Source organism: Saccopteryx leptura, chromosome 4 (assembly GCF_036850995.1).
Source record: "Saccopteryx leptura isolate mSacLep1 chromosome 4, mSacLep1_pri_phased_curated, whole genome shotgun sequence".
Classification (NCBI taxonomy): Eukaryota; Metazoa; Chordata; class Mammalia; order Chiroptera; family Emballonuridae; genus Saccopteryx; species Saccopteryx leptura.
The window spans coordinates 36,436,466-36,449,872 of NC_089506.1; the positions used below are offsets into that span (position 1 = coordinate 36,436,466).

The 13,407-nt window shown below is 52.1% G+C and overlaps 1 protein-coding gene across 8 annotated transcripts in view; it reads right to left on the minus strand.

The window, feature by feature from the left end:
- The window catches only part of MCF2L (MCF.2 cell line derived transforming sequence like), a 189,885-nt gene that overhangs the window by 19,045 nt on the left and 157,433 nt on the right, over nt 1-13,407 (minus strand). For all 8 annotated transcript variants that reach the window (XM_066380542.1, XM_066380536.1, XM_066380537.1 and 5 more), the window contains 10 exons: nt 12,994-13,118; nt 11,555-11,669; nt 6,487-6,606; nt 5,987-6,178; nt 5,305-5,496; nt 4,490-4,649; nt 3,470-3,543; nt 3,136-3,212; nt 1,565-1,631; nt 630-745 (listed from right to left, as the gene is read on the minus strand). In XM_066380542.1, the coding sequence (XP_066236639.1) occupies nt 630-745; nt 1,565-1,631; nt 3,136-3,212; nt 3,470-3,543; nt 4,490-4,649; nt 5,305-5,496; nt 5,987-6,178; nt 6,487-6,606; nt 11,555-11,669; nt 12,994-13,118 (1,238 nt within the window). The remainder of the gene's footprint in view (nt 1-629; nt 746-1,564; nt 1,632-3,135; nt 3,213-3,469; nt 3,544-4,489; nt 4,650-5,304; nt 5,497-5,986; nt 6,179-6,486; nt 6,607-11,554; nt 11,670-12,993; nt 13,119-13,407) is intronic.

A 13,407-nucleotide genomic window follows, 5' to 3' on the forward strand; every position in this document is an offset into this window, starting at 1 on the left:
TCCAGGACGCCAGACATCGCCATCATCTGCCGGCCTCCCTACACGCTTATGTCTGCCTGCTCATTTTCTTTCCCACGAGCTCCCGTAAATTGCAAAAAAGAGCCCAGGGTAGACAGCCCCAGGACTATCCATACTGTCCCCCAAGCGGGAGGGGGCTGCAAGTCACTCTCACAGGGCATCACATGCAAGAAAGGGACTTCTGACGTTACCACCCTTTTCAATAACGGGCTTGGGAACAAAACTGTCCTTGCTAAGTGGTGTGGCATTTGGTGCTGCACCAGTGTGCCAAACGCACACACTCGGGGTGGGGGGCACTGGCTTCTGCTGGGCCTGAAGGACAGGGAGAGGCAGGAGGGGGCGCTGTTTCTACATAATCATGCCCACAAGGCTCCGAGGCATCTTCCCACTTCAGATGGGGGCCCATTTGTACCCACCCACATTGGCTCAGAGAACTAGCCCTGGGCACATCCCACCCACCACACTGCTCTGTGCACTTATCCACCCTTGAGAGAGGGAAGAAAGGATATTCTCCACCAGCCAAGCACAGCTCAGGAGCTGTTTTGGTGTCAGCTCCCTGCAAGTGGCTACTTTAGAGGCCAGACATCACCGCGATCAGAGGAAGGGCCTACCTGTTATGAAAGTGGTAAATTTCTTCCATGTTTCCAAATAAAATATCCTTCTTGTTTTGAAGGCCTGTTGAGATGAGATGCGTCATTAAAGGGTTGTCCATCTCAGCGGCGTAGCCCTGTGGGAGAGGAGAGAGGTCAGCAGAGAAACCCTGAGCTGCAGCTAACAGCCCTCTGGGCCATTATAATAGCAGCCCAATCCTTCGGCACCAAAGCCCCATCTCCGCTCGACGGCTTAGCGGGGTGGTAACACTTTGCCTCAGGGTTTAGAGAGTAAAGTTACCTTGTATTTATTCCCTGACCATTTCTAGTATGCTGTCTGGACAAGCAGTACAAAATGCAAATGAATTATAAACAGTACTGATTTTTTTGAGGGGGAGGAGAGGAAGTTCCATCCTTCTCCCTTTCAGCCTTTTCAAAATTCATAACTTTTAGGAAGGGGACAAATCTTATGTGTACTCCTTGATGAGTTATTTATGTGTCTACATTTGTGTGACTGCCGCCCAGATCAAGACGTAGAACATTCTAGCGCTCCGAAGCCTCTCTGCCCCTCCCAGGCGACAGCCACCAGCCGGGCGGCCTCCCCGCAGCCCTCTCCACCCCGGATGAGCTCTGCTTGTCGTGGGCTCCCTCTCAGGAGCAGCAGGCGCTCGTGTCGGATTAATCCACTCCTCAGCACGTTCCTGAGGGTCATGCCTGATTCTGTGTAGCAGCAACTCTTTTTCTGGCTATAAATACTGTCCCTGTGCATAATCCACCCAAACCTACCTGTCCCTTGTCCCTCTGACAGACATTTGAGTTGTTTCCGCTTTGGGGCTACTAGGGGTGAAGCTGCCGTGAACCTTCTCTCACATGCTCTTTGGTGGACACGAGATGACACGGTGTGGAGAAGCCCAGCCCGTGGCCCACTCCTGGCCACCCCCCACGCGCAGGCTCACCTCCAGGACACAGAGCAGCTCCTCCACGTAGACCCGTTCCGTGTCAAGGAGTTCGTTCATCACATGCCTGTGAACAGGGCGCTAGGGCTTATTATCTAGGAGCAGATTCTCTGACCTGCCTCCCTGCTGTGGGGCCACCTGCACAAAACAAGCCCTGATTCCTCAAGCCTCCCTCTCTCCCAGGTCACGTCTCCGCGTCTCCTCCCCAGCCCTGCAGATTCAGCCCCACTTCCTTCATCAGCTGCCCCGTGTCCCCCAGGAAGAGCCCCTCCTGTCCTCCTGCGCTTGCCTGGGGGCCGTCTGTGCCCCAACTCAAGGTATCATGTTAGCCATTCCAGTTTCCATCACAACTTTCTTGTGTGGAATGGCAAACAGTGATGATGTGTGGACCTATTATGTGCCCATCCTGATACGGCCTCCCAGGAGGGGCGTGAACTTGCAAAACAGCTGTTCACAAGTCTTTTTAGAAATGAGGACCACCTTCTAACTGCCTGTGACCAAGCATCTCATTTTAATAGATAAGAACTAGAGCCCACAGGTTGCTCCCTGGTTGGCAAAGTGGCAGGGGAAAGAGAGGGGCCTTGGGCCTCCACAGCACAGGCCGCAGGGGAGCGCTCCTGTCTGGGAGCCTAGATGCCGTGTGGGCAAGGAGGGGAGGATGTCCCTGGTGCAGAACTGAGCTGCGTGCTGAGGGCCAGGCAGCTGGCTTGGGGTCAGGGACAGCGTCCTCGGCACTGATCTCAGGGTGTGTAGATGCAGGAAGGTGGCAGAGTGCAGGTTGCCTTTGTGGAGAGTAGATGGCCCAGCTGGGCTGGAAGGTAGGGGGTCTATGGGGCAAGTGACTCCCAATCTTGGGAAGGACTTTGGAAGTGACTTCTCTGTCAAATCCAGAGTTTGGACCTCATCTAAGCTGTGCGCGGGGTCGGAGGCGAGCCCAGGTGGCATGTGCAGGACACCCTCGGCAGGCGCCATGGAAACGGTCTAGGTGTGTAATAAGAAGGGCTGGCGGTGGGGACAGGTGATAAAAGCAGGAGGGGAGAGATGAAGAAAGAGAAATGACACCCAGCACAGGGGGCCAGCAGGGCCCGGAAAGCCTCCTGGGAAGGACCACGTCCACTGAGGAGACAGGAAGCTGGGTCCAGGGCAGTTATATGGCTGATCCTGCACATATGACCCAAGGGCCTGGGTGGGCTGAATCCCATGTCTTCTCATCCGGTCTTGAAGAAGGGAGAACACAAGCCATTTCAAATCATCACAGTCCTGGCTGGGACCCAGGGGCAAATGTGGCTTTTCTAAGGAAAACCTAAATTTCCCCTGGATTCAGATGCAGATGTGCCAGAGAACACACGCACTCCACGTCTGAACGCTGTCTGACGCATGTTCATGTGTGGACCCCGGGATGCCAGCCGTGCTCCCACACTGTGGCTCTGGGGTCGAGGCTGGCATTTCCCACCAACTTCAGCCCGTTTGCATTCAGACCGTCCTGCCCAAAGGCCGAGCTCTAAGCGGGCTGCGCTCGTCCTATCCGGACCAGAGCCGCTCTGTGATGCCCGGAGAGGCGGCCCACCCACCTCCGCAGGATGGCCAGGCTCTCCTCCTCGTCCCCCGTGGAGCCGCTCCGGCCCTGCCGGCCTTCGCTCATTTCACTCTGCGGGGAGAAGAGCACGCAGTGCACAGACTCCAGAAACGAGAACATGCAGCCCAATGTCCTGACTCTAAGCCTCAAGCCCAAGTTCGTTTCCCGCCTGGGAGAAGATCTGAGACTTCGCAGGACGAGGAAGGGAGGTGGACCCAGCGTGCTGGCCTGCGTGCGGGAGAGGGTCAGGGTGACCCAGGCTGGGTGCCCGCCAGGGAGGACGAGGTGGCCAGGAGGCCGTGGGGTCTGGGGCACCGCAGGGTCCTCACCTTGGCCCTCCTGTAGGGCCCCCTCCGGAGGGCGTTGCTGTCAGAACTGTTGTTCTCAGAACTTCTCCGGACACCTGGGGTGGGAAGGAGAAGAGATAGGTGGGTATAACTTCATATCTTATTGCCTAGAGAGGGATAAAGCACAAATCAGGAAAATGTGGAATTTATTTATTTTTTTTCTTTTAGAGGAAAAATGCCCAGAGGATGGTAAGAAAAACACAGCAAAATTAAAGCTAAGGAAAACAGAGTCAGGAGATAAGGTAGGGCAGGGGACACAGGGAACCACCCGGGACTGGCCCTCTGGGCTTGGCTCACGTCCCTTACAGGGGCTTCCAGCTGACAGCGGATCAGCCAACAGGGGAAAGAACTTCTTAGCCAGGACACCTCTGGTCCAGGAGGTCTCCCAACAGCTGGAGAATGGTGTCCTCTGGAGCCCACCTACTGGGGGCCGGGAGCCAGCTCTCCAGGGCTCTGAGGATACTTGCCAAAGCCCTGGAGAAACCACGAGGGGCGCCTAGCTGCTGGAAAAGAGTGTGTTTGGGGACAGGAAAGGGATGAGGAGGAGTCTTCAGGAAATGGTGTTGCATCCAGCTGGGCCTTAGAGAAGGACCGTGCTGGGGAGAAATGTGATGAGGGGCTGTGGCCACCGGCGGTGGAGGCTGGGGGTGGCTGTAAGTGGTTGCTGCTTTGGACACAACGCAGGGAGGCTCTGGGGCTGAGGTTGGAGCTATGTGCAGGGAAAACTATTTTGGCAACAGCACTGAGGACAGATGGGTTGGGGAGAGGCTACCGTCCAGGGAAACAGGCCGAGGAAAGCCCTGGAATGGTTGATACTCGAGCTCTGACAGCCACACACTCTCTCTCCCACAACCAATCAGCTCTACTGTGCTCAGCAAAGAAACAGCACGGATGAGAGCAAACAAACAAGTAGGCCCAGTGCCAATAAAACTTTATTTACAAAATAAATCACGGAACAGAAGGAGGGCATTCTCTGAAGGAAGGAGGCATGCCTGCACGTACCGGGGGAGGGGCAGGGAGACTTCGTGAGCGCCTCCGGCCGGGGGGCCACCGGCTGCACCGGCCTGGTCTGCTTGGCCGCCAGCTTCTTCAGGCTGGCCTGTCTCCGGTGAAACATCTCTTCCATACTCTCTTGCTTCTGGAAGACCTTCTGCACGTGTTCCTGAAGTGACAGGGTAGATGGCAGACTAGTTAACAAGATGCCTTATAAGTGTCATTTGTTGTCTGCAATTTAAAAACAGAACCACCATGGGTAGACTTGGCCTTGGCCTGGCCTCCATTTTAAATGCTCGTGACGCGGCGCCCATCACGAGAGCAGCGGTTCTGCACTGAGTCTGCCCTTTGTGGACAGGGTGGGGGCAACCCCACTGCAGAATGAGGGACGCTAGGCCCGGAGGACAGTCAGCAGGAAGGGAGGGACACGCAGCCCTCTGCACGCCCCTGAAGGCTGCCTACGGAAGGGGCAGTACACCTGCAGCTTGCCCAGGGGGTGGGCTGAGTACAGCTGGCCCAGGGTGGGGAGGAGTCCCACTTCAGCGCAATTTGGAGAGGAGCACGCAAGAAGCAGGGCCCATGGAAATGGCTACTTCAAGAGCACTCGCTTGCAGGGAGTAATGCCACCTTTTAAGGGAGGCAATGCAATGATTTCTGTATGAGGAAGGTGGAGCCAGGTGACCCCCCCCTCCCCCAAGTTGACATTTCTCTCAAATGCCTACTATCCTCTAAGAATTCATCAAATGGTTTTTTCGAAAGTCAGCGGAGTCACTCCCCACCACTCAGGACAGGTGAGCCACAGTGAGAAGCCCGAGCTGGCGTACCATCAGGTCTTGGGTGAGGATGGGTTCATAGTCCTGGTAAATTTTATTGAGCTCCTGGATCTTATTTTCGGCACCGGTCTCCAAAAACTTCTCAATTTCTTGGAGGGCTGCCTCAGCACCATCCTGGGACTGGCACTTGTCCACGGGCTGCGAGGCCAGCAGGTAGATCCCCTCGTCGCACCACTTCATGGACTGGACCCGTGAGCGAGGCAGAGGGAGAGAAGGGCACTGTCAGCAGCTGAGTCTGGGCTCTCTTTGCGGGGCCTGTGGGCTGACTCCTGTGTGGCTGCTGACCACTGTAATTTGGGGAATATTCGCAGCCCTACGGGTCATCCTAATCCTGCTGCTCTGTCCACAGGATGCCCCTGGAGGGAATGCAGTGCTCTAAAAAGTCGAGCAAATCACCTACAGGACAGGACTCAGTTACACAGAGAGAAAGAGGCAAAGTGCAGTGAGTTTAGCTAGATGATAAGTTTCTGGTCCTTTCAAAGAAATTATTGGTTGTTACAAGTGAATTCTAGATAACAGACAAGTGTGTCAGGGCACGACCCCCTGGGCCACTAGAAAGGCTTTACGCAGGAGGAGGGGCTTCTAATCAATGACTGTGGTGCGTGCACAGTGGTGGGAGCTGGCCAGGTGGGACCAAGATGGCTTGCCATCCGGGTGTGGGGCTGGGGCCTACCGCCTCCAGGAGGCTGTGCAGCTCCAGTGACTTGTTGAGCAGACCCCTCCTCTGCTCGACCTCCGTGGCAAACTGGTCGCAGAGGTGCTGGAGCTCGTGGCACTTGGGACGGATAGAGTCCACGGCGTAGTGCTTGTTGTCGATGAGCTGCTCCCCTTCCAGGGACAGGGTGCGGGCCCGCTCCACCGCCACCTGCAGAGAGCCACCGGAAACACAGCTCAACTTATGTTCAGTATAAGCACACAAGGCGCTTTTGTCTTTGAAAGACCTGTCGGGGTGGGGGTGGGAGTGGGGTGGGGTAGGGAGTGGGAGTGGGAGTGGGCATCGGGGGAGGGCAGGCAGCTGTCTCTACACCTGACAATATCATTTGGGGCTGGGGGCTTCCACTCTGATGGCAGGAAAGCCCAATTCCTGTGCCTTTCTAAGCAACTTGGTGTCACCGTGATCACCCCTTCCCCAGGCTGTCTCCCGCCCTCACGAGTCCACGTCCCAGTCCTTACTTTGGACTTCTCTTCAAAGCTGCTAAGGTCCTTCAGGAGGTGTTCCACGTGCGCCAGGCTGTTGCCCACGTCTGTGAAGGTTGCTATCTTCTGAGCTAATGCGTCTAAGGAGGCTTTGACCTGAAACAGAGAAGATGGTGAGAGACCCAGGTTCACATCAGATCAACCACAGCGGAAGGGAAAGACCATGGAGACATGATGGAACCTGAGAATGAAGAGAGGAGGGGAAACTGAGATCTCCCCCCACCCCCAAAAAACAGACCTAGAGGGAAACTTCCTCAATTTGAGAAAGAGCATCTATAAAAATCCTATAGGCAATATTATATACATACTCTCGGCAAAAGCAAGGCTTTCACTCTAAGTTTGAGAACAAGGCATGAATGTTTACTGTCACAGCTGTTACTCAAGTAGTAGCAGCATGTGCCAGTGCAATAAAGTAAAGAATAATAATAATATAAACAAACAAAAGGCATACAGATGTAAAAGAAAGAAATCAAACTGTCTTTGTTTGCAAATGATCCAATTACTTTTGTAGAAAATCCTAAAGATGACAAAACAACTCCTAGAATAAGTGTGTTCAGCAAGGTTTCGGAAGACAAGATAAATATACAAAAATCAATTGTATTTCTATATATAGCAATTAATACACAGACACCACAACTAAAATATAAGGCCATTTATAATTGCTTTAAAAATAAAATATGTATGAGAAAGCAATCAATGAACAACTAAGGTGTTGAAATGAAAAACTGATGATTGCTGCTTCTCATCTCTCTCTGTTCCTGTCTGTCTGTCCCTATCTATCCCTCTCTCTGACTCTCGCTCTGTCTCTGTAAAAAAAATAATAAAATAAAATAAAATATGTAAGTTGTAAATTAAATCAAACAAAACATGTATTTAATAGGTATGTTGAAAGGTATACAACAGTGATTAAAAAAAAATAACCTAGGAAAATATAAATAAATGGTGAGACACATTGACCAAAAGACTCAACATAGTAAAGATGTTGATTCGCCTTCAAATGGAGGTTTAGTATAATTCCTACCAAAACCTCAGAAAATTTTTTGTAAATAAAGGCAAGGTGCCCTGGCTGGTTGGCTCAGCGGTAGAGCGTCGGCCTAGCGTGCAGAGGACCCGGGTTCGATTCCCAGCCAGGGCACATAGGAGAAGCGCCCATTTGCTTCTCCACCCCTCCGCCACGCCTTCCTCTCTGTCTCTCTCTTCCCCTCCCGCAGCCAAGGCTCCACTGGAGCAAAGATGGCCCGGGCGCTGGGGATGGCTCTGTGGCCTCTGCCTCAGGCGCTAGAGTGGCTCTGGTCGCAACATGGCGACGCCCAGGATGGGCAGAGCATCGCCCCCTGGTGGGCAGAGCGTCGCCCCATGGTGGGCGTGCCGGGTGGATCCCGGTCGGGCGCATGCGGGAGTCTGTCTGACTGTCTCTCCCCGTTTCCAGCTTCAGAAAAATGCAAAAAAATAAAAAAAATAAAAAAAATAAAAATAAAGGCAAGGTTATTTTAAATTTATGTGGAAAGACAAAGAAACTAGAACAGCTGAAATAATTTTGAAAAAAATAAAATAAAATGGGAAGATTCATTCTAAATTCACCTGATTTCTAGACCTATTATAATAGCTACAGTAATCAAGACCATATATTGACAGAGGAACAGAATACAGACCCAGAAATAAACCCAAACAAGTAAGTCCGACTCATTTTTGACAGAAGTGGGAAAACGATCCAAAGCAGGAAAGCTAGCCTTTTCAACAAACGTGGTGGCGACTGGACGTCCAGAGAGTTAGAAAATGCACCTTGACCTCATTCTCTCATCTGACACCAAAAGTAACTTAGAATGGATCATAGACTTAAATGTAAACCTATAATCTTTTAGGGAAAAAATAAGTTAGGGGAATATATTTGGGATCTAAGATTTAGCACTGACACCAAAAGTACAGTCCTTCAAAGGAAAAATTGATAAATTAGACTTCATCAAAATGAAAAACTCTGCTCTGTGAAAAACCCTGGTAAGAGGATACAACGATAAGTGATAAGCTGGAGGAAAATAATTTCTTTTTTTTTTGTGAGAGAGACAGAGAGAGGAACAGATAGGGACAGACAGGCAGGAAGGCAGAGAGATCAGAAGCATCAATTCTTCGTTGTGGCTCCTTAGTCTCCTTAGTTGTTCATGATTGCTTTCCCGTATGTGCCTTGATGGGAGGGAGGGGGGCTGCAGAAGAGTGAGTGACTTCTTGCTGAAGCAGAGACCCTGGGCTCAAGCCAGCGACCTTGGGCTTCAAGCCAGTGACCTTTGGGCTCAAGCCAGTGACCATGGAGTCATGTCTCTGATCCTACGCTCAAACCAGCAACCCCGTGCCCAAACCAGATGAGCCGCGCTCAAGCCGGCGACCTCGAGGTTTTGACCCTAGGTCCTCTGCATCCCAGTTCGATGCTCCACTGCCTGGTCAGGCGAGGAAAATAATTTCAAACCACGTATCTGACAAAGGGCTAACACTTAAAGTATATAACGAACTCTCAAAATGCAACAGTAAAAACATAAAAAACAATCCAGTTAGAAAATGGGAAATAGAAATGCAGATATTTCACCATATCATCACTGATGATAAATAAGCACACGGAGAGATGTTCAAGGTCATCAGCCATTAAGAAAATGCAAAACAGAACTATAAGGAGATATCACTACACACCTATCAGAACATGTGTACAAAATTAAAAATCATTTCTCACCAAATGCTCGTGAGGATGCGGGGAAAGTGAATTACTCATATATTGCTGGTGGGAATGTAAAATGGTCAAGCCATCTGGAAACAATTTGGCATTTTCTTAAAAAGCTAAACATGCTACTACTATATGACACAGCAATTACACTCCTGAGCATTTATCTCAGAGACATGACACCTATGTTCACACAAAAACCTGTACATGAATGTCTGTAATAGCTTTATTTGTAAAAGCCAAAACCTGGAAGCAGCCCAGACGCTTTCAGTGGGTGAATGGTTCAACCACGGCACGGCCATACCACAGACTACTGACCACTTAGCAGTAAAAAGCAATGAACTATTGTTATACAGAACAAGCCTGATGAATCTCCAGAGAACCGTGCTGAATGAAAAGAGCCAATCCCAAAGGTTTATGTGTTGCACAATTCCATTTATAGAACATTCTGAAATGACAACATATGGGAATGGAGATTAGTGCTTGCCAGGGGTTCAGAAGGGGACGGAGGCGGGAGGCAGGTGGGATGACTATAAAACAGAAACATGGGGGTCTTGGTGGTGATGGAATGTTTTTTTTTTTCATACTTTATTCATTTTAGAGAAAAGAGGAGAGAGAGAGAGAGAGAGAGAGAGAGAGAGAGAGAGAAGGGGGTAGAAGCAGGAAGCATCAACTCCCATATGTACCTTGACCAGGCAAGTCTAGGGTTTCAAACTGGTGACCTCAGTGTTCCAAGTTGACACTTTATCCACTGCGCCACCACAGGTCAGGTGATGGAATGTTTTTTATGTTGAGTGTGTCAGGGCCAGTATCCTGGCTGTGATCCCATGCTTTAGTTTGGGAAGATGTCACCATTTAGGGAATCTGGGTGAAGGGTACAATGGATCTCTCTTATTTCTTACAAGGGCACTTGAATCTACAATTACCCTAGAAAAGTGTGGTTGTCTGAAGAGCCTTCCTCAGTCCCCACAGAAATAAGTAATGGATGACCATCTTCTCCAGGTGCTTCCAGGGTGCTGTTCACATTGGCTGGTGTTATTTCTGTGGTCTGAGTTAGGGGGACTGCTGTTCACCTTGCTGTCCCGAGTCTGAGCATGTGCGCTACCTTAACAGTGCTCAGTGAAGGCTGCTGAACTAGATTCGACATTTTCCAAAAGGTGATATTCATGACTCTTTGAGATAGACCAGAACTGGAGGACGGTCCCCACAGAACTGTTCACTGGTCCTTCTCACCTGGCCCTTCGACACTGCCTCTCCGCAGCTTTACCACTGAACTTGAGGTGGGTACTTATTTCCTGTGTATTTATGATTCTTTCTTCTTTTTTTTTTTTTTGTACTTTTCTGAAGCTGGAAACGGGGAGAGACAGTCAGACAGACTCCCGCATGCGCCCGACCGGGATCCACCCAGCACGCCCACCAGGGGCGACGCTCTGCCCACCAGGGGGCGATGCTCTGCCCCTCCGGGGCGTCGCTCTGCCGCGACCAGAGCCACTGTAGTGCCTGGGGCAGAGGCCAAGGAGCCATCCCCAGCGCCAGGGCCATCTTTGCTCCAATGGAGCCTTGGCTGCGGGAGGGGAAGAGAGAGACAGAGAGGAAGGAGGGGGGGGGGGTGGAGAAGCAAATGGGAGCTTCTCCTATGTGCCCTGGCCGGGAATCGAACCCAGGTCCCCCACACGCCAGGCCGACGCTCTACCGCTGAGCCAACCGGCCAGGGCCTATGATTCTTTCTTCTTGATCAGAGGTTTCCTGAGGACAGGAAAGATGTTGCCCCGGGTCTATGTTGTTCCAAATGGCTGTACCATTTTCTATTTCTGCACTGCACCAGGAAAGGGAAGACTCAGTAGATGTTTTATAAATGATTAACCGGCTTCCAGTGAGCTGGCCATCTCTACTGATCTAACACAATATGGCATCACTTCTGCTATAGTCCTGTCAGACTGGCTCCGAGGCAGGACTGTATCTTTTATTTGCATATACCAGGGCCCATGCCAGGCCCATAGTAGATCCATGTTGGAGAAAAGAACATACAAATGATCATAAAGGAAGAACAGAGGTGGCTTGATGAATTGACAAATAGTGTGGAAGGAAGTATATACACCAATAAACAGATTTTACATAATCTTTGCAAATGATGATTTACTCCTCAATCACATATGTCAAGGTTTAATCCGACTTGATCTGGCATCTCCATCGCTAATGGAGATCATTCTGCACTGAGCCACACAGTCAACTGGTAACGTGGCTCTGGGCATCCAGGTGACCCAGGCCTCCTACTGGCCTCCTGCAGCCAGAACGCCAGGTGTCCACCTACAGGTTCCCTCCACGCTCTGGGCCACTCACCTCTCGGAAATCCTGCTCAAAGTGCCGGAGCTGCAGACACTGCTCGAGTTTTTGCTGATGCTTTGCCCAAAACTCATCAAAGGCAGCCTCGGTTTCATTCAGCTGGGCCAGCAGCCTAGGAAAGAGGAGAGGCAGCCGTGCTGGGTGTTGGAGTGACCGGCGGGGCCTTGGGAAGAATCGCCCCCTGCAACGTCTCCAAGCAGCTTTCTTAAGACCCTCGCCTCCTCTAGCCCTGGGCCCTGAAGCACAGGATTCGCAGGAGGGGATTTCTTCAGGGCCCATTTACTTGAAAGGGCAGGTGGCTGGATGAGCTGAGTTTGTTAATTTTTAAAAGGCTGGGATGATAAAGGTTTTGGGTTATTATTTATAGCTGTGGCTCAGGACTAAAGGAAGCAGCAAGCTGCCACAATGCTCATGCGGGTGAAGAGCTGCCGCCACCATGCACTTCATTCCGAAGTCTGAGAATCTATGCTCCGGACACCGTGCCGGGCAAGTGGGAGCCAATTTGGTCTCACACCTCCTTGTGTAGGTGAGGAGACTGAGTCTGGGGGGAGTCGACAGTGTGCTCCAACCTCCCCTATTCTTGACATCATATCTACACGCGGCTCTCCTGTGCCCCGGGCCTAGTCTGTGTCCCTGGCCCAGAACACCTACCTGCTCTGTGTGTGAACTTCAGCTGAAGGAAGGAGCACAGGTTAGGAGTAAAAAAAAAAAAATCAGCAGGACTCTAGGCCTGGATTTGACTATGATGAGCTGGGAGCCTCTGGGCCAGCCAGCCCGCTGCTCTGCACCTGTCCCCCTCTGGTCCCCGCACAGGGAGGTGGGGCCTTGGCGCTGACCTGGCTGCGGGGGGAAGAACATGGGGCGGGGGGAGGTGTGTGGTATGTGGACGCTGCAGGGCATCGCAAGGTGTTAGCTAAAGCAGTTACCCATGCAGACACTTTACCCTGCGTTCTGTCACACGGCTGGAAACCAAGGGAGGGAAGTACAAATCACCCCCTTTCCAGGGAGAGAAAAGACCTGCTTCTGCACCGTGGGGCTGGAGCTGAGAGAGGCCGCAGGCTGCCTTCCCACCTGTAAACCAGCAGAGCGGAGCCCAGGTGTGACATGGGACAGGGGAGCGATTGAGTGCAGACCCACCAGCCTGACAGCTGCTGTCACCCCTGCTCTCCCTTAAAGAACTCCTGCCTTGGAGAGAGAGAGAAAAAAAAAGCAATCACTCCCAGAAACTTTCTCCCCAGAAAAGCTGCTTCCTTTGAGATTTGGAAGGAAAGAATTTCAGCACTAAGTACTCTGAGGTCCCCTTGCTTCTCTCTGAGATGAGGAAACGAGGCTCAGAGAGGTGACCGGGCAGCACGGGGTGGAGCTTCTTGCCCCTGCCTGTTTCGTTTCCTCGGACGCTGTGCATCTGAAAGGCCCCCGCGGCCCGAGCCCCTCACCTCTGCACGGTGGTCTGGTTGTCCAGCTGGTCCTGGTTCAGGCTCTGCTCCGGGCTCTTGGCCAGAGGCTCCCTGATGCTCTCCAGGATGCTCTGCCCCTCGTCCAGCGCCAGCCTCATGTCCTCCTGCGGGAAGAGCGCAGCACCTCGCACCCCAGGCCCGCCCACTCCCCGGACTCTGTCCGGGCTGGAGAGAGTGGTGGGCTTTGTGGGGCATCCCCCGAGGGGAGTGGGGAGGTCACAGCACCAGCCACAGTGAGGCCTTCCTACCCGCTGTGCTGACTGCTTGCTCACGGGGGAGAGCAGGCCGGGGTTGGGGAGACTCCTCCCGCTGCGACCACGGCAGAGCTAGGGTTACAGGTCACTCGGGGGCAGCAGGATGAGGTAACAGGACACCAGACCTCTAGGTGCCCGC